The sequence below is a fragment of the Drosophila ananassae genome, chromosome 3L (assembly GCF_017639315.1).
Source record: "Drosophila ananassae strain 14024-0371.13 chromosome 3L, ASM1763931v2, whole genome shotgun sequence".
Taxonomy (NCBI): Eukaryota; Metazoa; Arthropoda; class Insecta; order Diptera; family Drosophilidae; genus Drosophila; species Drosophila ananassae.
The window spans coordinates 1,396,497-1,420,227 of record NC_057929.1 but is presented as its reverse complement, the minus strand read 5'-3'; the positions used below and the strand labels follow the sequence as shown (position 1 = coordinate 1,420,227).

Genomic DNA, 23,731 nt, shown 5'->3' with positions numbered 1-23,731 from the left:
CGCTTAGAAGGAGGTAAATCCAAAAATACAAACAGCACAAGCAACGCACGACGTCTAAGCTGGACGCAGAGCAGACAATGCGGCGTATGTGCAATATTTATGGCCAAACAATGCCGGGGTCAGGCCAAGTGGCAGGTGGCAATGGGGCAATGTGCTACCTTTGTGGATTCTTCTAATTACCGCACCGAATTAAAGCGGGCAGAGATGGAGACCAACAGCAGCAGCATCAGAAAATAAATTACAGTTTATGGCAGCGGGGAGACCACAAAGAAAAAGCACCAAGAGTCAACAAATTAAATCCGCTGAAAGGAAAACGAGTGCATGCTATCCATACATTTGGCAGTATCGGTATTGCGTTGTCTGGTATATGAAATCATACATGGAATAGAAATAAACTTCACCGCAAAATAAACAAATAAATATTTACAACATCCCATATGGAGAGGACTTGGTGGATGGAAGGATAAGCAAGGAAAGCAAATAAGTTGGAAAACATGAGAAGAAACTTGAATTTAATAATAAACCGGATGATTGGTTTTCCCGCACTATTGCATTGGATGTCCTTCACTAAAATAGTATAAAGTAATCTACCCCTCGATATGTGGATCGGGGGGTGCGCGTGGGTGTATGGGTATGTGTTTTGAAAATGCTCGCAAATTATTCGTGTAGAAAAGTGGCAACATATTTGAAAAGTTTTCCAATCAATGCCAGGGCTATTAATAATTTATTGGCTTCTTTAAACTCTCACACATTTGCTTGGCTTCACCGACGAGGTGTGAGTGGGCTGTTAGCGTGTGTGCCTGTGTGTGTCATGGTGTTTTTTAGTGTTTTGGCTATAACATCGATCAGAACTTTAGTAATTTCAATATAAATTAGGTTTATTTTTGGGTGAAAGTGTGTGAGAAAAGGGCACACGAAAGATATTGAATTGGCAACCAAGTTCAATGAATTTTAAATTCCCTTCCGAAGATGGAGGAAACTATTAATTATGCATCCCTCAAATGAAAGACCTTTATTAAAGATAATAAATTTGAATACTTGGGAAATCACACTCACTTTTATGAGGAAGCAAAAAATTCTTGTTCCGGTTTTTGGCAAAAATGGAAAATTGGAAATTGTCATAACTTGGCTAATACATATCCGATAAACGAAAGTTATACCTTCCCGATCTTAAATCTTCGAGTAGATCCGTTTTCAATTAAAACCTGGCAACAAATTTTAAGACCCATTTTTCGAAATTTTTCAAAGGGGTAACATCATATTTTTAGCCAAAATTTGATCGAAAATTTTTTTGTACCATGTTTTCCATATTTTAATGCAGATTGAAGGGCATTAGAGTCCTGATTCATGAATGGTACTCTGTTTTAAGATAGGTTTCATAATAGATAAAATATTCGCTAAGAAGTGCATCAAAAGCTTCGATTTTGGTCAACAAAAAATATGAAAACCACGGTTCCAATTTTTACTTTTTGTTATAGGAAATTACACATAACTTGGCTAATAATTGGCAGTATACCTTCCCGATCTTAGATCTTCGAGTAGATTCATTTTCAACCAAAACCAGGCAACAAAATTTTTGACCCATTTTTCGAAATTTTTTAAAGGGGTTACATCATGATTTTGGCCAAAAATTTTTACTTCCTGATTTTGACGAGAAAGGAAGGTCTTTTTTTATATATTGGAATATTGTAGGCCATTATTTTCAAACTTCTAATTGTTTTTAAATTGAAGTCAGTATATCATTGAGTAGATAATCATCTTTTAAGCTACTGAAATTCAGTAACTGAATTTTTAATATTCAAGCCTCTATCAATTCAATTCCGTTACGCCATTTATAAAGTCCAAAAATAAACTGTTATTTTAGCAGAAAATTAAAAAGGAAAAATCGGCGTACACTGTAGACATATACATATATAGTACATATAAGCGTTCTAGCACTACAAAATACCAACAAAGCCGGTAGCAATGCCAGAGGTAGCTGTATTGCAGTTATTCAATTAAAAAAAACCCGCCAACAACTTCGGCGCAGAAAAAAATAACAGAGAGAGACGTAAACAAAAAATGCAAATTCTATTAGGACACAAGCCCCAAGGCTGAAGGGGATTTTTGTTGGCAGGGCTTTTTCCATGGACACTGTAGGCGGGAGGACCTTGTGTGTATTTAGATCAACGGACACATCAGCGTAGTTTCTACATCCTCTCTTTTTCTATTTTTGTCTTTTTTTTTTCTTGCTGGTAAAAATTTAGGCTTAACTTTGTTGGCAAATTAAAGTTTGGTTCATAAAAACAAATCGGATAGAAGGTTTACTGCAGCTACTGTCAGGTCTTCTAACACTAAGCTAGAAAATATCATTTAATATGCAAAAGGACATTAAAACTTGGGAAAAAATATTAATAGACTAGAATATTAATTGAAGTGGTTCTGAACCTTAGAAACTACTTCTCATTCTGGGCTATTTTTGTGATTAAAAGACCAAAAAAAGACGAGGGCTGTTGACCCAAATAAGAAAACTTCATTGCATACAAAGTTGTGTCATTCCGCTTAATACTCACCCTTCGAAGGCTTCATTTGTTTTAGGAGAAGTTTATCTTAGTTCAAAGTTTTAATTTTGAGGATATAGAAGATGTATTTTCCAACAATTTCCTTTCCAATGGGAGAGGGAACCCCCAAATCTGTTGTCAACATTGTTTGCTGTTTTCCCTTCATCTCTGTTGTTGGTTCTAGTTCAGCGATTATGCTCCTTAAGATTTTAATGCAGCTTCTTGGCTTGAAATGTGGCAGTGCCATGCCACGCCCCCATTCCCGACTGCATGTATGCAACGGTCAGCCCCTTGGCTGGGAGTTATCCTTCAGTCTGGATTCTCTGGATCCGATTCTGGGATTCTCCGGCTTTTCTGCTTCTGAAGCTGCTTCTGCTGCTGATACTGCTGCACTGTTGCCAATTGTTGCCATTTCCCGTATCCAATACATTGAAGCGTCCGTTTTCAACGTTTGCCGGAAGTTTGCTCCGCTTGGCTGGGATTACATTTTCCTGCTACTTGCGCCGTCTTCTGCCTTCTGTTTTGTCCAGATACGATTATATATACATATATATATAAATACATATATATAGACATACAGATGAGGGAAGGGAGTCGAGAGTCTGGAGCCTGGAGAGAACATCTCCTTGCCACTTCCTCTGGCCAGTGTTATGTAAATGCATTTTCATGTTCCTGCTTTGGCTTATCCTTAAAGTCTATAAATATATCGTATTGAAAAGCAAAATGAAGAATTTCTTTTCTTTTATTTGCCATCCTAGCAAGGAAACAATTCCTAAAATTCCCAGATCCTATTCATGTTCCTGTTATTGCTGCTGTTTGTGCTTGTGTGTTTGCATACTGAGCAAGTGCTAATAAAAATATACAAATTTGTACATAAAATTTGTTCAATTTTATGGCCGAAATATAAGACAAAGCAATTTCGAATAGCATCTGAAATAAAACCCACGGGGTGTCTTGACAAAAGACAAGTCCTCACCCTCCACAATCTCACATCAAAACTTTAGATGTACATATTGTATTCCAATTCAAAGTCTGGAAAAAAATCGACCATTAAAGCTTGTTCATTAACATGCTGGGATAGTAACTGCCCGGGAGAAGGAGGCATCATCGTCTGGCGTCAGCAAATGAAATTATTTTTAATGCGCTTGCAAATGCACTCAAACGCAGGCCAACCAACCATCAGAGCACAACCACCGCCGCCCACACAGAGAGAATTTCTAACCCCACCCACCGACACAATCATAAATTGTTAATTAATGCGTGAACAGTTTTCCCAGCTAAGCGACCACGCCCACTGCCATCCATATTCATGCCCAGCCCCTCCATTCAGCCATCATCCCAATGCTGCTGCACACGAAGCATCAACTCTGGATTGAACTCTTTGTACACAGGAAACTCTTAGGGGCTTAGTCCTTAAACATAAATGTTTGGAAAATGTGGAATAAATTATTGAATTACAGGATGAATTAGGGTAAGATTAGGAATTATTCTAGTGCTAGGAATTTCAATTCATAGCTATTCATAATAGGATATCCTATGAGAGTCCTTATAAGAGTCTTCAAAATAGTTAATAAAAGACTAAGACCTGCTAAAAAATACTATTTATTTTTTCAACTGCTTTGGGCGAACCAGTGAAATGAAAATGGTCCTGGCATGGAAGGTCAAATTGACGTCATCCTAGATCCCGGAACCGAATGGTTCGGAATTGACGGGGTCTTTGGCGAGGAAGAGAAATGGGAGGGATACTGTGGGCTGCTGCGGGCTCGGGGAAGCATTAGGGGATTGGTCGCCTCAGACGCAAATGGAAGGCAAACACTTAAAGCCGCAAAAGGACAGGCGGTTCAAACGGTTGGAAGTAGGGAGGGAAGGATGCAAAGGATGGAGGACAGGACCTGATGTATGCTAAAGTTTTCCACGTTGAAAATCCTCATTTAGCGTGCAGTTGTGGGGGAAAAAAAAAACTTCATTTTGCAAACACATTTTAACCTAATTTACAGTTAAACATTAAATATGTAAAGCACGTCAGTTTCTGTGTGAACGCGTCTTCTCATGGCGCCCACCTCTCCTACTTGCCGCATGCCCCACCATTCCTGCCCCCATGCTCGAGTGCCCTTTTCTGTGTGTGTGTGTCTCCCTTGCTAAAATGAAAGGGTTTGCCGCTGGCTCCTGGCCATGGCTCTGTGTAAAAAAGTTACCTTATTAAATTGCCAATCGAAGCATGTAACTGTAAATTTGCATTGTGATGGTAACAGAGAGCATATAGCACACACACACACACACACACTCCCATACACATTCTGCAAAAGAGTGTGGCAAATGTTGCTTAGGCAGCAGCCACATATCCCGAAACCCAGACAAAGCCATACACATTACCCATACGCACTGTTGCACACACTTGAAACGGCTTGAAATGAAGGCGGAGATGATGGTGGCAAGTGGCAAGCAGAAACTGGCCGGGGATGGCGATGGGGCAAGCATAAAAGAGATGTGGCAGATGTGATGGCAGGAGCCTAATCGAAATTACATATGCAAAAAGTTAACAATCACGTTCGATGCTAATCAATTATTTCCATCGCAACTCGGGCAGAACTTCTTCATTCCCCCCAGGCTGTCGGTCTTCCATTCTCGCCGGCCACGCCCTAATGCATATGTACGAGGGCGTGTGTATATATTATTTATGATCTGTTTTGTCTCTCAGCTGGTCACGGGCCCCACTTAGGCCAACCATTCTATCCGCAATTAGCAGGGAATCATCTGGCCTAGCCCCAAATCGTGTCGAATTGAATTAGGCCACCAAGTCTAGAGAAGATGCTCTCCTTTGATGCCACAACACTGGAATTTAAGGAGTCTTGAACCTGAAATATTTGAAGATTTATGGATTTTTGTAAGAAATCCTCTCTAGCCTTTTGAAAGTAAAATTCCAATTGACCATTTAGCTGCCTTGACCTTTGGGCATTAAATAATAAAAGTGCCAATGCGTAAATGATGTGGAGTAAGTGAGGCGGGCTTATTGAATTTCATGGCTTTGCCAGCTCCAGCTCCGTTCGCCTGGCTGCCCCCGAAAGATGCACATAAATATGAAACACAACCGGGAGTGGTAGCACTACAGGGTCACCTTAAGCGTCCTGAACAAGATTTACGCGTATTTGCGTAGTGGAAGATTTACGCCCGAATGATGAAGTGGCGCCACCTAGTTCCGTTAACCACCCCATCCACCAGGAATTTGCCACCCACCCCCATGGAGTTTCTGGAACCTTACCCCCTTGGTAGCGTCAACTTAGGCACTCAAGTGCAACTTTAAAAGTTTCCCAAAAAAAATATATAACACTAAGGAAATGTATCGCTTCAGAGTTTGGCATGGCAGGTCCCCCAACTACCTACCAGCTCCCACCGCCATCCTCCTGTCGATTTTTTTGCGTTGTGGGAGGGGTGGGCGTGTTCAAGGCTGAGGCGTCACCGTCGTGCGTAGCACATTTTCCGCATCAATGCGCGTTTATTTTACTGCTAAAGCCTTTACGAATGAATGAATGAGTGCTTCGAAAAAAGGCAGTAACTGCCAGCTCCTCAGATCCTGGATCCAGGATCCCCTTTCTCAACTCCCCTCCTCCGCCCTCTCTAAACTTTCAAGTAGCTTACGCCTCTGGGTGGCCTTTTTTTTGGGTTTCTGGTTATTTTGTGATGTTTTTGTTTTAGTTGGCAAGAAATAGAAGACGGGGACAGGGGACAGAGGACAGAGGACACGAGCGTCAGGACCAAAGAAAAGAAAGGCAAGATGCACATTTCCTTGATGGTGAAATCCCTTCCGAACAAAAAACCAAAAAATGAGTGAGGCGGGAGGTATAATATTATAAAGAAAATGTTTTTGTGCTGAGTGAGCCAGAAACATATTTATTGATTTCCGGTTAGTCTGATTTTCTCTCTCTCTTGCTATCTTTCTCTGGTCTAATAGATATCCTTCTTTTTCCAGCAAAGTAAGAGTGTAATTAAAAATAAGTCTCAAGGACCTTGCCATTTACTCTGCATACTTAATGTGCAGAGCGGGAAAGGTCATCTGCGGAAATCTGTAGTGGATTTCTATAATTAAATTGGATGACCTTTTCGCTTTTCAAATAATACACATTCAGTTCTATCAGCTAATAAAACAAGTCTCCATTAAACTTCGGAGGTCCTTGAGGCCTTTAAATAATTGTTCATTAATTTATGAGCCTTGAGCGGTTTTGAGGCGGAAGCTTTGCTTACTCATTACGATATCGTTTTATAATCTTGGCTACATCTTGAACATTTCCAGATAATATTTCAGGAATTAGCTTACAAATCGAATTAAATAAGCGACTGAGCATGGCCAAGAACAACAACAACAACAACAAGAACAATAATCTACCAACAACCGACCTACTTGTGCGTTTTTCAACTTGACTGCACCGCACCAAAAACAACAACACCACTTGCAAGAACAATAAATTTATGGCTTTTAAAAATGTTTAACTCAAAACCACCCACACCTCCCACCCAGATTCATTCCCCAGCCACGAAGCATTGGCCATGTTTGCGGTGGTTGCTTTTGCTTTTGTGTCGCAGATTTATGGCCAAAAAAAAAAAAAAGAAAAGAAATAGGGAGTGGCATGGGGATAAGGCCAAAACTTCAGAGAGCGCCTATGAAATAAACTTTACGATTTTCTAGGTAGTCAAATTGAATAAATGTTAAGACAATTGCTGGCAACGCACCGGGATCGGGGCTTGGGGCTCAGAAAGAGTTAACGCTAGCCCAGACCCCAATAACCCCCGATTTTCTCTATCGGAGAGGGCACGCCCTTCAGTTTCAGTTTGCGGGGGCAACAATCAAACATGAGATCTGAGGACAAGGACGAGAGGATGAGGGCGAGGACGAGACCCAACTCCAAACTTTCCACTTCTGGCTACAGCATCGCCGCTCCCCCATGACCTTTAACCCGCCATCAAATGTCGGTGCGAATTTCATTAAAATAAACTTTTTCTACAAAACTCGCGAGCTGCGAACTGCGAGCTGCGAGTACATTTTCATTTTATTTGCACGGGCAAACGACACCGACAAAAAAAAAAAATGAAATGAGAACAAGAACTGAAGTGAAATCACGGCCAGGCACTTTTGGCCCTTTCCTTCCTTTCTATTGGGAACACCCCTCCGAACCCCCTTCTCAATTGACTTGGCTTTTATGGTCGTCGGCGCTTTTTACGGCCAACAGGACCGACAGCATTTGCCTCATTTCACTCCTGAGCGAGATCTCTCTAATTTGAATACCTGGCCGAGGCCCGTAGGATGAGAATCTGTTCTGGTAATTTCTGTCATCCCCCCTGCCGTCACTTTCGCCCGATAACATTTGCATCGCTCTTTATTGCTTTTAAATGTTTTTTGGCCTCCCGCGAAAGCCTTTCGCCATAAAAACTAGACGGACTCGGATCGGAGGATGGAGGAGTGGTAGTGAGCTGGTGGCTGGTGGCGGGGCAGCGAAAGAAAGAGCATTGAAATTTTGATATACGAATTGTTTTTACTGCCGCAGCCATCGCGAAACTTTTGGCCCAGATTCCCACCCCCCAGTCCGGGTCAAAAATGAAGCATCAAAAAAAAAGTAAAGCCACCACCTCCCAATTACTTATCAGCGAGTGTAGTCATCTTTTGCACCACACAGCTTGGTGGAGGATGGGTGGTGCGGTGCGGTGTAATGCAGTGCAGTGGACCTGACCCACCGGTAACGGCGGATGATGAAGTGGAAGTGGACCGGAGGGGCGTGGACAGCAGGGGACAGAGTGCCAAGAGCTAAGTGCCGCTTCCGGTGGTCGCTGGTCGCTGGTCCACGAAAAAAGCTGCAGGTCCAAGCCATAAATTTACGAGCAAAAAGCTGAAAGACTTACGGTGCTCTTCCCATTACCAAAAACCCTCTTTTTGAAACTTACTCTACAAAAAGGCAGTGAGAGAAATTGGGTAAAAATTGTATTGTTTCTTGAATAGTACTAATAGGAAGTATTTTTTAGCCTATTAAGGGATTTGAAAGTAGATGATCCTACCAATATAAAATACAGTCTTACAGAAGTATGATTTTCTTTCAGTATTTCTGCCACCTACTGAAGCCGCAGCATCGTTGCATGGAACCCAGTTATTGTTGCAATTAATAAGGACGTCGCCAGTGGCAAAAAGCGACCGGCGTCTGCCGTGCGTTGCCACTTGGATGGGCGGCCACTCGTCACACAGGAAGCAGGAGGCTGACCCCTTAGGACACTCTGGGCCTCCTCATGCCCACCGCTCCGCCGGCTCTATGGCCCACCGGCCTCTGACCCATCACTGAGGGAATATTTACTGCTTCACGGCTATGCTGGATGGGATGAGCAACTGCAGCAGGCGAGTAAAATGTCCTTTGCACATTACATTTGCATTGCAGTTACAAGCATTTCGCATTTATCGCAACAGCAACAACCAGAGCAACAACATGGACGGTAGCTGGAGTCGGAGGGCCAGGGATTGAGTTACGGTTACGGGCCTGGGTCCGGAGGAGATGGAGGCGGAGTCTAACAATGGACGAGGCAGAAATCTCGTCGCCAGCGTCGCTAACAACTCGTAGCATTGCAGCTGCCAGATGTGGTAAGAATAGAGATGTGACAGCGGGTTGGGGGAGGGATTCCAGTGGCTGGGGCAGGAGCAGTGGCAGTGGCAGGGGTAGCAACATTTATTGTTTGCAAAGCCTTGTTTATTATTTTACGTGCATTTCTCTTGCCAGCCTCGGCTTCAGCATCAGCTTCTGCAAGGACTCTTTATGATTCACTCGGTGGCTCCTTTTTGGTCGAGGACATTTTGTAAATAGCAATGCAGTGGCCTGGCTTGGCCGCCTGACTTGGCCCGGGATTATATTCACGGCTACGATTTTATTCACTCGCCGCTGTTTATGTGACCCGGATCATCCAGGACTCCATCCAGCTCTTCCAGTTCTGGGGAGGACTCTTCGTCTTTGGTTTCTCATCTCCTTGCGGTTTGCTTTATGTTTTTAATGCCGTGCGCCAAAAGTCCTTTTGTTTGTACACTTGTACTTTATGTACCGAGCGAAATTTATGCGCCGCTAAGTGGATTCGTGGATTCGCGGATCCTTGGATTTCACCCTTGGACCAGCATCTTGGCGCTCCTGTTTCCGGTTCCAGCATTTCAATGCATTGTTGCCTGCCTGCTTGCCCGCTTTCCTTGCTTGTCCTGCCTCTGCCTGCTTGCTTTCCTGCCTCTGCCTGCCTGCCAAACAGGAAATGCAATCCTCCCCATCCATAAAACTTGTCCAAAATCTTTGGGCACCGGCCCCTGCAACACAAAAAAAAATGGTTATATCCTTCGGCTTCTTCTGCGATAGACCAATATCGAGTTGAAGAGCCATAGAAGAGCCGGGGGCATTACAATTATCCTGCGCGTGTCCGAGTCCTTGACTGCTTCGTTATCCGTCCATTTATTGCGCCATCGAAGAAGTTTCTGCCGGCCGAGGGTAGAAAAAGAATTTGCGTTTGCATGAAATTAAAGTTGCCCCATTTGGCATTTGTAGTTGGAGAAAAAGAACTTAATACTTTGAATCATTGTTATGGAAAATAAACTAGATGATCCTATACAGATGACCCTTCTCGAGATACCCTTTGTGAAATTATTGTAAGAGGCATAAAAAGTCAAACCCTAAAGCTAATTAAAGTATTTTTTCTTCAGTGTTTTCTTCATAAAATCGTAGCAAGTGCAAATCCTCAATTAACACGAAAACACAACGAAACAAATAGCAAAGGTATTTTTCGTGGCAAGGCAAGGCCAAGGAGAGGAAAAGGACGAAAAGGTGATTTCTGTTGCTAATTGGAAATCGAGGGGCACGACGACCGGAAGAGATAGACACTGACCCTCCATGAAGACCCAAGAAAACGTCACAAATGTTTGTTCTTTTCAGGAAATTAATGCGAGACATAACAATCGAATTAAGCCAAGTTCGGGGTAAAGGCCAAGACCCGATACCAAACCGATTTGCCACGTTCCAAAGCAACTGTTTGACCTTCAGTGTTTCGGGGGCTTCTCAACTTAAAATTGATTTTTCATATTCATTGGCAATGGGGTTGGAGGGATGAGGTTGGTCCAGGTCGAGGTCCTGTGACAGGAAGGGGATGATTGGGAGTAGCGGCAATACTCATAAATTAAACATGCCCAACATAAACTAAAGTGAAAAATGCGAGGGCAGTGCCGGGAAAAAAAGGAAGAAAAATAATAATATAAGAGGGGAAACTCAGCGTTTAACTGTATATTTGAAATATTTTAAATATAAATTTCAATATTTAACTGCGCCCGCCGACAGGAAACGGTTGCCGGGGCAGCTACTACGGATACGGGATACGGGATGCGGAATACCCCGTACGCCGTACGGAATACAGCATACGGGAACGGAAAAAGGGACTCCGGACAGGAGGGGCACAGGAGTCAGGAGAGCGGAAATGATCCATCGACCCTCGGCTGTCGTCCCAAAACGGCTCTGACTCAAAATACGAAATAAAAAAGGTTTCCTCTGCTGCCGTTTTGGGGCCAGACCACAAAAACGTTGAAAATATTTGTGTTTCCACTTATTTGCATTAATGCCACGAACCGATTTACTGTCGTTTTGTCTGTCCGTTTGTCCATTTGGTCCATTTCATCCGTTTTTGGGCGGTTCGTTTTTGGGGGCCCAAAGACAACAATACTACAACATGGCCAACACAACCAACCAAAGTCCCATCGAACATGGGGTCAGGCCAATAAATATCTGTATGACTTTCGATTGGGCCCCTTTGGTCGACAGGTCTCCTTTCATTCTAATTTCTACAACACAGGGGAGATTTTTTGTCACAAAAAAAAAAAAAAAATAGAAATAGAAATAAACCTAAAATTAAAATCAAATCCATTCGTAAAAACAGCCATTAAGCTTGGCTATGTATTTGGCTATATCACAATAAACCAAATTGAGCGTTAATAAATCCACAATGGCAACTTCCAGATCTCAGAAAGAAGTGAAAAACTGGCCCGGCATCTTGGACTCTAGCTGCGCCTTGAGACGTTTCTTCTATCCAACGGCCCAGGCTGCCAGAAAACCCAAGTCCATGTCTGCTCCGCCGCCTACAGCCGTCCCCGCTCCCGCTGCCATTCCCGCAGCCATGCCAGATGCCATACCAGCTTCAGACATCGAGACTACGACCGAAGGGAGCACTGACGCCAGCCTCGTCACTACCGTCCGATCGGAAAAGGAGGCCAAGCTTCGACCGCCGGTGAACGCGGCCTGGCAACTGGCCAGTGATCCCTCAAACCTAGCCGATGTTGGACGACGGAAGAGTCGCCTCTTAAAGGAACTCAAGCCGGCCAAGAAAACTGAGCGCAAGGCTTGGGTCTGGGCAGCTAGGCTGGAGCGGCTGGAAAGGGCGGCAAGAATCGAGAAGTCAGAATGGATGGAAGTACCACAGGAAATGGAGCAGCCCTCCGCGTCCTCCCAGAGGCTCCAGCGGCTCATGCGGCCCCTGAGATGCAAGACGAAGTGCCAGAACAGGTCCTCTGCCCACAGAATCCAAAGGGCCCAGAAATTTAAACCGAGTTGTCCGAAAAAGGCCCGCAAGAAAGTGTCCAAACGAAATCTAAAATCACAGACACCCATATATCGAAGACGCCACCCCTGGCGTTTCCAATACACGAAGAATGACATCCTGGTGGTGGACGCCAAGAGTAAGCCATTCCAGCAGGCCGAGCGGGAGGTAGCCGGAAGCAGTGCATCAACCGGCCGGAATCGGCAAAGAAGAGGTAGCCAAAGTATGATGGCTGGTCATACCATAAAAGGATCCGGAGTTCCACTGTGCCAACGACCCACCGTACTCATGGGCCAAGGATACCCCTACACCAGACAGATGCAGCTGCGCCAGGAGCAGCTCTTCCGGCAGCCGGAGTACTACGACCAGTACATGATCATGTTGCAGCAGCAGCAGCACAAGATGCAACAACAGCGCCAGCAGGAGCAAATGCAGCACATCCAAATGGCGCAGCGGCCAGGCCGGCATCCCTACAACTATCCCACGAGTGTCCTGGCCGGAATGCAGCGCATTGCCCCGTACGCGGTGCCATCGAAAACCCAATTCCAGCGACTGAAGAGAGGAAAACGCCTATGTGGTAACTTTTACTATGATTAGTGGTGATCTACTCCCCATGATGAATATAGCCTAGAACTTATACTGGGATTTATAGAAATGCATACTTTGGACTTTTAATCAAACAAGTACTCTTACATATTTCACTAATATTAACTTAGATAATTAATAGTTTAAAAGGTAATCCTAAATTAATTTAAAGACAATACAAGTTATAGTTCAAAAACAAGCTAGTTAGAACTCAGCCACGTTTACGGATAAAATATATCCACAAATTATGTTCAATCTTAAGTTTTAAGCTTTAAATAGTTTCCTTAAGTTATCTTAAAACCCTTTTGAGCTTAGCTGCATATTTTCATAACGAAATACTTTAATTTTCGTAAACACTTTTCCGTACCCGCTTAGCCAGTGGTTTTCCAAATATTTTCCTCGGTCGCTTGCCCTTCAGCGACCTGAGAACTTTTCGGTATTTAATATACTGCCAGGTGCTTTGGCGGTTATTGGGCAGAGGGTGTGGAGTGGAGAAGGAGTCTACGGTGGTTTGTGGAGTGGGTGGGGCCTGGTGGTTTTCTGCACGCAGATACAATTAAAATCGAAACGAGCCAACAATGCAAACTGGCGAACAAACAGGCCAACACAGCCCAAAACAGTGAAACACAGCAATGGAAACGAGCAAATAATGAAGTGGATAAAGTTTGCTGAAACATTGAGTTTTCGAACCGAGCCCCAAATACGAAATTGAACCGAGAATCCAACCTGCTAGGGTGGAGGGATAGGAAATGGAATCGGGATACAAATGGGGGATTGGGAGTGGGAGCGAAAATGGCAATGGGAATGGAAGTCGAAATAGAAAATTTCTCTGAGGAGGGAAACCTATTTTGTGTATAATTCAAGGTATCACGGCATTGGAAGAGGATGGTGGGTGGAAAAGCGTGGCGAAACAACATGGGAAAACTTTTGTAATTACAATAAAATTTTCACAAATAACTTGCAATTGTTTGTGTTGGGCAAAGTTGGGCAAAGATCCTGGCTAGAATGAGCCGAAAGGAGGGTTAAGCAGTTGGTCCTTGAATCGCAGCGAATGTGTTAATTTTGTTGTGTATACCACTTAGAATGTTCCCAAAAACAGTCTATAAGATGCAAAAGTGCCAAAAAATAAAAACAAGAAAACAACAACAGCAGAGTGTATAAAGAAGAAAATGAAAAGAAAACACCGCAAAAATGTCTCCTTGAGAGATTTTCCCAGGAGTTACCAGTTGCCCCCGCGTCGAAATAAATTAAAATATAATTAAAAAAAAAAAAAACAAAAAAAAAGGCAAAAACCAAACAAAAACTGAACTGAAAAACGTGGACCGGAATCGAAATACATCCGCTTTCGCCTGTCCAAAAATTTAGTCAGAGCTCTGGGGAAAAGAAGAACCAGGACCAGTAGCGGGAGCTGGAGATTCGGGTAGAAGGAGAATTGGGGAACCGGAGAACCGGGGAACCGGAGATTGCGTGCCTCACCAATCCTGAATTCTATATGGAACATTGTTTGCAAATTAATCTTCGAAAATGTCTGTGAAATGCTAAGGTATAGGAATGGGACTGCTGAAGTTGTTCAAGTATTTGGTTGAGCTGCCTCGCTCTACTTATTTATGATCAAAAATTGGATGGCTCATTTTTCAAACAAATATTTATGCTCCACTTGGAGTGCCTCGGTGGTATGCGTGCCGAAATATTTGCTTTTAATTTTTCATAAAAGTGCCAGGAGTTTCTGAGCGTTCTTAGATGCTACTGTTTGGAATTAAAGAATAAATACCCAATGCATCCTGCAGTTAATCCAGTTACTGACAAGGAAATTGAGGTGTGGACATGCAAAGCTTACAACAAACACTGCCACACAGGTGTATGTTAGAGAGTGTGTGTGTGTGTGTGGCAAAGAGAATCAACAGCAATGGGCAAATATTGGCAGCAACAATGAGGAAAATCTAGTTAAACCAAGGGGCCTCAAACACGTCCCCATTCCACATGGTGGTGCCTCAAAGTAAACGGGAGCAGGCCTGGTCTGGGCTGTGCGGGGTTGGGCAAACGAAACTGAAGATTACGAATGTCTGCTGCTTGTTGCCCCATCTTCAAAATAAGAATAACTCAATGCACAGGCAGGAAAAACAGGAAAACAAATGGTAGGGGTACACAGAGAGAAACCAGAGGGAGCTATGGGGCTTGGACGTTGAGAACAACGTGCTAGCTGTTCCGTTTAGTTAACCTACCATCCACAGCTACCAATTCATTATTATTCCAGCCATCAAATCAACGACTATTTAGCCAAAAACCTAGTGTTTCAGTGCAGGATGAGGGAAAGTAGAAAGTGGCAAGTGGGAGGAGAAGGACGAGAGGAAGGTGAGTTGTACATGCAGACCTCGATTCACGATTGATGTGGCGGATCCTGTCTGCAAAGGGAAACCCTGGCCGAGGAGCCGAGGGGTGGGCCGGAGTCTTGATGGATGGATGGAGGCTTAGCTTAGGAGCGATGTAGCTTAAGCTTGCCGCTTCCAATTGAAGCTTTTCGGGAGGGGTCTGAGAGGAGCATCGTGGAGGATTCAGGGGCGGATTCAATGCCTTGGGTACATAACTCTCGTTGTCGTTTATTGATTTGTTTTGCTCCAAGCCTGCAGCCCACAGGGAGTGATACATAGCCCCAAAAAAAAAAAAAAAGGAAAAGGTGGCGACTAGCAAGGATACCCCACATCCGTTGCATCCTGTGAATGTGCGGACAAAAAAGACGGCAGATTCGAGGACACAGAATGACGTGCGGAAAGCTGAAGAAAACAAATTCATCGTCGCTTTTCTTCTTCTGTATCCTTTTTTGTTTTTGGTTCAAGGACATTCTGGGATGACCACTTTAAGGCTGTCCATGCCGTCGAAGCTTGTATTAATTAATATTTTCTCTCTTGAATCCATAAACTTTTTTCTGCCTTAAAGATTAGCAGTTACTTTTCCAAATGGGAATAGCTAAGGAGTGGATCCTTTTTGTTGGGGGAGGAGTGGGATTATTGAATTTCTCTCCCTGCGCACGAACTCCTCTGCAATAGATTTAATTTGGTTTTTATTGTGAGCCCTGGCTGCCTTTTCGCGCATAATGAGCTCTTTCCCCTTCACCTTCGGCATAGACCTAACATATAGCTCTGTAATTTTGAGGAGTAGAACAGAAAAAAAATTCCCTTAAATTCGCATCTTATGTTTTCAAATAGCATTTACCGGGAAAATTGCAAGGGAAGCGATCCCAAGGGGATTTTCAGCGTTGCGTGTAACAAGTGTTTGGTGCCTCGCATTCCCATCCATATATTTATGTATGTGGCATAGGTATGTGCCACATACATAAATGTGTAAGGTAATTCCCGTGCAAATTATATGAAAATTGCTACCGAATGGGCCAATGGGCAGGGTAGGCTGGGGTACGTGCACCGTGCACGCGAATTGGACAAGGAAACGCAGATTAAAAGTGAGTGGCAAGTATGACGAAACATATTCGCCCCTTCTGCCGACATATTTAACAATTAGGAAATATGAACCCTCGGGCCAAAAACCCAACAAACACCCGCCCATTGCAAATTGTAAACAAAACCGAAGAACAAAGTGGCGGAAAATGGTTCGAACTTCTATGGAAGGCTTCGAACTTATACGAAATATAAGCTTATACTATCTTACCAAGGCTTGTATAACAGTTTCAGTGGCTTATACTCATATAAGCTTGTGTAGCTGGTTCGGTGGCTTTTCTAACTTATACTTGCTTATACTGTTAGCAGCCTACTATTTCAGTCGTATAATGCAAGGACTTATACTTTCGCGGCTTATACAGTTAATTTAATAATTTGGAAAACAAAATCATATTTATTGTATTTATTTTTTAAAAATATTTTTCTTAAAGTATAAAATTTTGTATTTTATTTTATTAAATAAAATATATTTAAACAACAACTTATTCTCCAAAATGTAGCTTCATATACTCCAATTGTAAGCAACGGAAGTATAAGTATAAGTATCTTTTGCTTGTAACTTTGAATGCCTAGAGATACTTATACAACTTCCACCCTCTCGGCCAGTATAAGAATAACCGGCTCTTGGGCAGCAACAACAAATAAGGTATTCGAAGTGTTGGTTCTTGCAGACGGAATCGCCTCTCACTCTCTGCTACGCTCTGTATCTCTCGGATGTGCGGCATGTGGTGCCGATGCTGAGATACATTGCCACTCGAGTCGGTTTTAGTTCGGTTTTAGCTCTGATTCCGTTAGGACGCACCGCCAGACGCACCGGGTGTCCCGCTATTCGATTGCGTCGCACGGAGCCTACCGCTCACCCACACTCCAAGCACTGTAGCACTCCGAAACACACTCACACAACCGCACACACGAGTGGCAGCAGTACGGACTACGTACGCAACCAACGTACCCGTGCCGCGATAACAACGCCAAATTATCGAGTCTGCGCCAACTGCGGATGGCAAGTGCGAATCTTGAAGCCAAGTGGCCAAGTGGCGGAGGTCCTAGTGGCTCTGGAGGTTTTGTGGAGCTGGTCCACTAAATAGACCCCAATCCGGTTGCCCTTAGGTTGCCCCAAATCCCGTCTTTGGTGGCGTCCCCAGTTATCGTATGTCAGTATGGGGCAATAACCGAAACAAGATATAAACGGGGTTCGCGATTCTCGATTCTCTAACTCTTTAGAGGTTTAACATAACACACATCCCAAAAAGAAAGTGATTAAAGTGGCAACAAAACAAATGCGTCGCACCAACAGCTGGAGCGACAGCAGCAGCAGCAGCAGTGGCAACAACGGTAACTGCTGCTCGTTATTATAGTGCAACATCGGGTTTTTGCTCAGCTTGAAGAACAATCCGCAAATAGCCGCCAAAGCGAGCATAACGGCCAGAAAAATGGCTTTGCATTCGGCATTAGCAAGTGCAACACAGCATCACCAACACCAACACCAACACCAGCAGCAACATCAGCAACATATAAAGTGGCAGCAACATGCAACAAAGCGACGACGCTGCCGTCAACATTGGATTAAACATCTTCAGCTACTGGGACTGGGACTGGGTGAGTTGACAATTTAACAAAGTTTAGAACGGACAGGAAAGTTAGTTAGTTGGGCCAACAGCTGTTGCTCTGCCAAGTTGCATGTTGCACGCTGACCTGACCCAAGCAGGCTTTTAATGTACATTGTGGTTTTTCGGACGCAAGGATGGCAAAAGGAAGGCAGTGCAACAGAATGGTCAGAATGGCCAGAACCGTTTCATTAAGTCAGTGGGCGTGCTCCAATCAAACTCTTGTGGTTGCCGCAATCCATTTGTGATTACTGGGATGGGGCAAGAATTGTAAACTAATTAATAATTACACATTATGCGAGGCAAGAACAGCAGCACCTGGCCTAGGCCATCAAGCCACCGGACACACGTACCACAACAGCGCTCCACTTCCGCTCCAATCAAACGCATTATCGTCGGACAGGTTGGGGACTGGATTCGAGATGGGCCAGTGTGGTGGGGGATTTGGTGGGGAGTGTGGCGTGGAGCGTTGGTAACATTGCCAGCTGGGGATCTGGGACCGGTACTTGTGCCCCATGCACTTGCGGTCTTATCTGGCTTCCGCCCCTCAATCCCTGAGCAGCTTTTCGGCCCCCTCCAAAAAAACAACAAAACAAAAACAAAAACAAACAACAATCGAATATAATTTACAAAATATTGTGTTGACGCCCACAGTTCACAGTGAGTTTGGTTTTTAGGTTTTTGGTTGGCTTTGGGGAGTTGGTTTACTTTTTTCCAATTTTATATTCCGTATGAGCATGGCTTTGCATGACATTTGTGGGCGTGTACAGGTCCCTGTGTGTGTGGTGTGTGTGTGTCTGCGGGGTGTATCTTGCCGGATGGGGGGAACCCTGGGAGTAAAGTAGAAATGGAAGCGGATTTACAGAGAACGCCCATCATTAAAAGCCCTGTTGATAAGGCCTAATAAAGTGGGGGAACCGAACCAATTAGTTACCAAGTACCTGGCCTGGCCAAAAACAAAAACAGCCAGAGCCACGCCCCTTGGGAAAAAAACCAGGGCCAGGATAACCAAGAAAAACAACAAAATCAAACACGAATCAGAATCAAAATCAGAGTCGGAAGTCTATCTAGATGTACATCGTATCTATGGAATCGTGTGCGAGTGTTGTGTGTCCTGTGTGTGTGTGAGTGTGTGTGTTTGGTTGGAAAAAGGAAAAGCATGTATTTGTCAGCACAAAATAATCAAGGATCATAATATGTCAACAAACAGACAGGCCAAGCTAAGGCAGCCAAAAAAAAAAACCAAAAACCAACAAAAAAAACAAGCACAAGGACATACACAAACGCAGAAAAGTTGCGTCTGTCTGTCAACTGTTTAAGGATATGTGTGTGAGTTGTGTATGAGTGTGTGTGTGCGGGTGTGTATTTGCCAGAGTGTGTGTAAGGATACAGAAATGTGTGCCACCAGAGCAGCAGCAGCAGCAGCAACTGAAGCTGAAGCAGTGGCATCAGGAAAAGTGTAGGACAAACATGCCGTAATAGATATATACCGGAGAGCATGTGTTGGTGCAGTTAGGAGAAGCGGGAAACCCGGAAAAACTGGCCGGGGAATGGTACAACAACAACAACAAGAAAAAAACGGGAAGAAAAGCAGAAGACAGCAGCGGGTGTGGAAAAGTCGTCGCGACTTGTCGTTTTTGTCTCTGACAGTTGGCAAATATACTGAAGTGCATTGACAATACCACGAACCAAGTACAGCTTGACCAGCGAGCGCCATCAATGGGGCATAGAAAGTGCAGAAAAAAAAATGGACAGGAAAGAAACGGGGGCAGGGATAGAAACCGGGAGCATGCTGCTGCCACTTGAGGGTCCTGAAAGGGCAGAGTGTTAAGCACACAGACGCTGCTGCCACAAGTCGGAAAAGGGGAAGCTTGCTGCCCCATCTCGATAGATAATCTTTCGAGATAGCCATCGCCAGGAAGCAAAACTGAAAGCACACTGCAGTTGACTGCGGTGGGTATGTGTGTGTGTGTGGTGTGTGTGTGCGACTGTCATTTTCGAGCTGGCTGAAAGTTAATTGCGCTGCCCGTTCCAAACGCTCCACAAAAAGCGAATCTCTTGCCACACTTTGGCAGTGTGGGCAGCTGGGCCAGCTTGGGCAGCAAAAAAAGAAAAAAGATACGGAGCAAAAACGACGCCCATGTTTGGCCCAGAGTCGAGTCGGTCGGCTACTTGGCTTAACGACCCGGACGGTTGATAATTTTCGCCCCAGCAGCACCTTGAAGTCTGCTAACCAGTTCAATATTGACTCAGACCCGTTCAGGCCGCCCGCCCACACGCCTCCTCGAAAGCCAAAAATAAAAGAAACCATCAGGTGAAGCCCAAGCTGGCTCGGCGTGGGCTAAACGAACTTACGTAATTGTAAATCAAAAGTGGTCGCCCAGTTTGCAGATGAAATATTAACTGAGTTGGTTGTGATGCCAGTTGGGGGGGTTCTCAATGAAACAGAACTTAAAAGTATAAAATTTTAACAATTTTTTGCCTTAAATTGGGGTCAGTTAATAGGCATTATTTGTTAGCTAAAATGTTTCTTTAAATGATTTGACTTTTATCTTGTAGCTTATTTTAATTATTATTTATTTCATTAAAGCCTTTATAATTGAATCCTATTCATATAAAATTTGAATTCTGATCCTTTTTGTATCTCTTAATCTCTTGAAACGATTTATTAGCTGATTAGTATTTTAAATAAGGATTAGTTTGTATGACAAACAAAATAAATACTTTTCCCCTTTTTTTATTGTTTATTTATCTGTTTTAAAGCTATTTTTATCAGCGATTAAAATAGACCAAGACCGCATTGGTCATATTCCTGTTGACAGAAAGATGAAACTAAATAAAAACATTATGGAAACATGTTGGGGCATAAATAAATCGACAGCATGTGGCAAGGTGAAGCCAACAAAGACTGAAGGCAGAGTGGTGGGGGAGTTGTCAAACAATAATAAAAATTCCTCGGCACTTGAAGTCGCCACCGAGAACGAACTCCCGCTGCGTGAGTTGATCGTGGCATGTGGTAATTGCCTCAATGCGGATGCATCTTCATCCATGTTTCCATATCCATACCATATATGCTACCTAGCTGGGATTTATGAACCTACAACACATGTGGCAGCATTAGAAGATACCGACCCCTTGCCTCGGTTCACCGAAATATGATGGTGTTTTCCGCCCCGCAAGGCGAAAATTGAATTTTGTTTTCTTTTTTTTTTTTATAATTTTAAAGTGTGTATGGGAAGGGTAACGAGCGCGAGCTCTTCTGGCTTTGGCAGATTGAGAATGAATTTCAATTAGTAGGATACCTCCTTTATATATATACTATATTGTATTACGTACGCACAAAGAGGGCGGCGGCAGGGGCCAGGATATTAGCAATGTGCAGCCTGGCGTGCTTCCGACGCAGAATATTCCCATGCAGAGGCCACCGAAGGATGTGGATGCGGATGCGGATGCGGCGGATGGATGGCATAGATGATTGCTCTTCAAGCTCCGCCTCGCGCATCACTGCTGCCTCTCCGCTTTGGCGATGACTGACTTTGATGGGTTTGCTCGATATTGATGCGAATTGATTTGGTTAGTCAGCTGTCGGACAGCCGGATGCCAGCCATCCACACTCCCCCCATACCCACTGGCTCGTCCTTTCTCCACCAAACAGACAGTTGAATGAATAAATAAAAACGGCAAATCAAGCAAGATGCCAAATGAGGCTCGTCATAGACTCGTCCTGACGGCCAAATGAGGTTTTTGAGGAATTGGAGGGCAGGCAGGTCCTCGAAATGGAATACATTTAATGGTGTCTCATTTTACGGCCCGTCTTACGGCCCTTCTCTACATCCCACCATCCCAATCCCGATCCACTTCAGTTCTCGGCTCGACTCAGTTCAGCTCAGTGAAGTAATTGAAAAACCATTTTCAAGGTGAGGCCCAAACGCCAACGCCGAAGGTATGAGGGATATGGACACTAAGCACACCGCCTCGATAGCTTCATCTACTGCTAATTTAAATTTATGAATTTTTTGAAAAACATCTCAATGTGGGCCTCCTCGTCTTCCACGCACTTTCACTTTCCTTGAGTATTTAATCAAGTGTGAATAATTGCATCATTCTGCTCAAAGGGAGTCGATATCCTTTGTGTTTGTGCGCCGCCAGATACGAGCTGTTAGGAGGGTGTGTGTGTGTGTGTGCAAGTGGGTGTGGGTGTGTTATCGATATGTGGGCCAAGAAACCACTCTACCATCCCACCCAAACCATAACCCAGAGAACCACTTTCCTTGCAGACGACTGAAAAATCAAATTCAAAGCGAACCGGGTGAGTTTTCACTTTATATTGTGCGGCCCGAGGTGGCAACTTGCATATTTTAACCTGATGTTGAAATTGAGATATTGAAAAATGAATATTTTATCATTTCGGGTAAATATTGATGTATATGTGTTGCTCCTGCATCTGCCAACTAATTGGAGATTGGCAGCTGGCTGGGGAACTGGGCATCGTGCACTAGGAACTGGAAGTGCAACATCAACAGTGCCACAAACTTAAGCATCTGCCTAATTTCGAGTCATTGCGAGACGCGTGTCGAACCGGTTGGGGTATTAGCTCGTGGCAGCTACAGCTTCAGCATGAGCTTCTTCTCGGGCTGCCGCAGTTGAATTCGACAGCTGCAACTGCAACTGCTGGCTTTTGGGGCAACGCAGGTTTTCTGATGACTTCTCGGCTTTATTCGCAGCGTGTGAACTGCCGGCGGTCGGCCCATGTCCATTGCACGCTTCAGTAATCCACTGCGGCTTCTCTAGTCCGGCGAGAGGTGCCTGGTCTACACTGGGAGAAACAAAATCTTACTTCAATGAGTGAACTACCCTCCTGTGAAAAGACCAGGCACTATTTATTTGCCGTGTGGATGCAAGATGGGCGTCCAGTTGACCGGTTGACGTGTGGTTCCGCTCCGGCGAGTCTCTTTCCCTTTGCCGGGAAATCTGTGACGCGGCATTTAGCCGTGGCTGGGAAAACTTTAACTTTAACGACTTCACTTGCTTTAATTGCGACAGAGAAAAATTCGTTTTCCTCTGCAACAAATTCGCTGGGAACTGACTGACTGGCAAAGGGACTGCCCTTCTGAACTCCTGCTTTTTAACGACCATTGCCTGAAATATCGGATTTCATACGCAGACATGCTTCATTGGACCCCCGTGTATCCCGTGAGCCCCGGAGGGACACCCCTTAACCTTCGATGGCCCCGAGTTGCTTTGTCATTCGATTGCGCAAACATTATTTCTCGAGCAAGAGAAGAAAGCATTTGCATTCCTCATCCTCCTCCTGGGCTGGTAATTCGAGTGTTTTGCTTAACCCTTAACATACCAGCAGCATTGTTGGGCCTGCGGGTGTGAGTACGAAGTACCCAAGTCCCAAGTACAAAGTACGAGTTATGAGGTACGAGTGTGTTGTGTGTTTGCGATTTGGCCAAACAATGCCCAGCGCCAGTGCGAGCTGCGGATGCAAATGGTGATGATGTGCTGTGCTGCATGTGCCCCATGCCACAAATCGAAATGCGAATGAGAATGCGAATGCCGAGTGCCGAGTGCGACACACGCGCTTGCAGTTCAAACGGCAATTAAGCCAAACAATAAGCTGACAAACACTCCTCGGCTGCCAAAGTGGATGAAGATCCCAGCGAACAGGAGCTGCCGCTGCCAGCAAGCCGTGTCTCAGCTTCTAATTTGCCCGCTCATGTCTGCTCGACACCACGCTGCCGCCTCGTCCTGCACCACTTGGCCACTCCAGACCCCTTCCACTTTCATTCCCATTTCCATTTCCATTTCCATGCATTCATGCAACAGAAAACAATGCACGAATGCTAAGCTGCGATTGAGAAGTGTAAATACCCTTACAAAGCAATTCTGGCTTTTACGAACACGAGCTAAGATGGAATAATATCTTTAGATCCTTAATTTCGAAGGCAAACTACTACCAGCA

At 44.3% G+C, this 23,731-nt stretch overlaps 2 protein-coding genes across 5 annotated transcripts in view; one reads left to right on the top strand and one right to left on the bottom strand.

Moving 5' to 3' along the window:
* LOC6495416 (protein EFR3 homolog cmp44E) overlaps positions 1-3,455 on the bottom strand; it is a 56,540-nt gene extending 53,085 nt beyond the window's left edge. The window contains exon 1 of the mRNA XM_014907816.3: positions 2,553-3,455. Coding sequence (XP_014763302.1) covers positions 2,553-2,568 — 16 coding nt within the window. The 5' untranslated portion in view covers positions 2,569-3,455. The remainder of the gene's footprint in view (positions 1-2,552) is intronic.
* A 7,849-nt stretch (positions 3,456-11,304) lies between these two features.
* Positions 11,305-23,731, top strand: part of LOC6495233 (nephrin) — a 65,311-nt gene continuing 52,884 nt past the window's right edge. For 2 of the 4 annotated variants that reach the window (XM_032450244.2, XM_014907712.3), the window contains exons 1-2: positions 11,305-12,551; positions 17,638-17,755. In XM_032450244.2, coding sequence (XP_032306135.1) covers positions 11,532-12,551; positions 17,638-17,755 — 1,138 coding nt within the window. In that variant the 5' untranslated portion in view covers positions 11,305-11,531. Of the gene's footprint in view, positions 12,552-16,896; positions 17,756-23,731 lie in introns of those variants that run through there. The other 2 variants (XM_001958758.4, XM_014907713.3) reach the window with 2 other exon arrangements.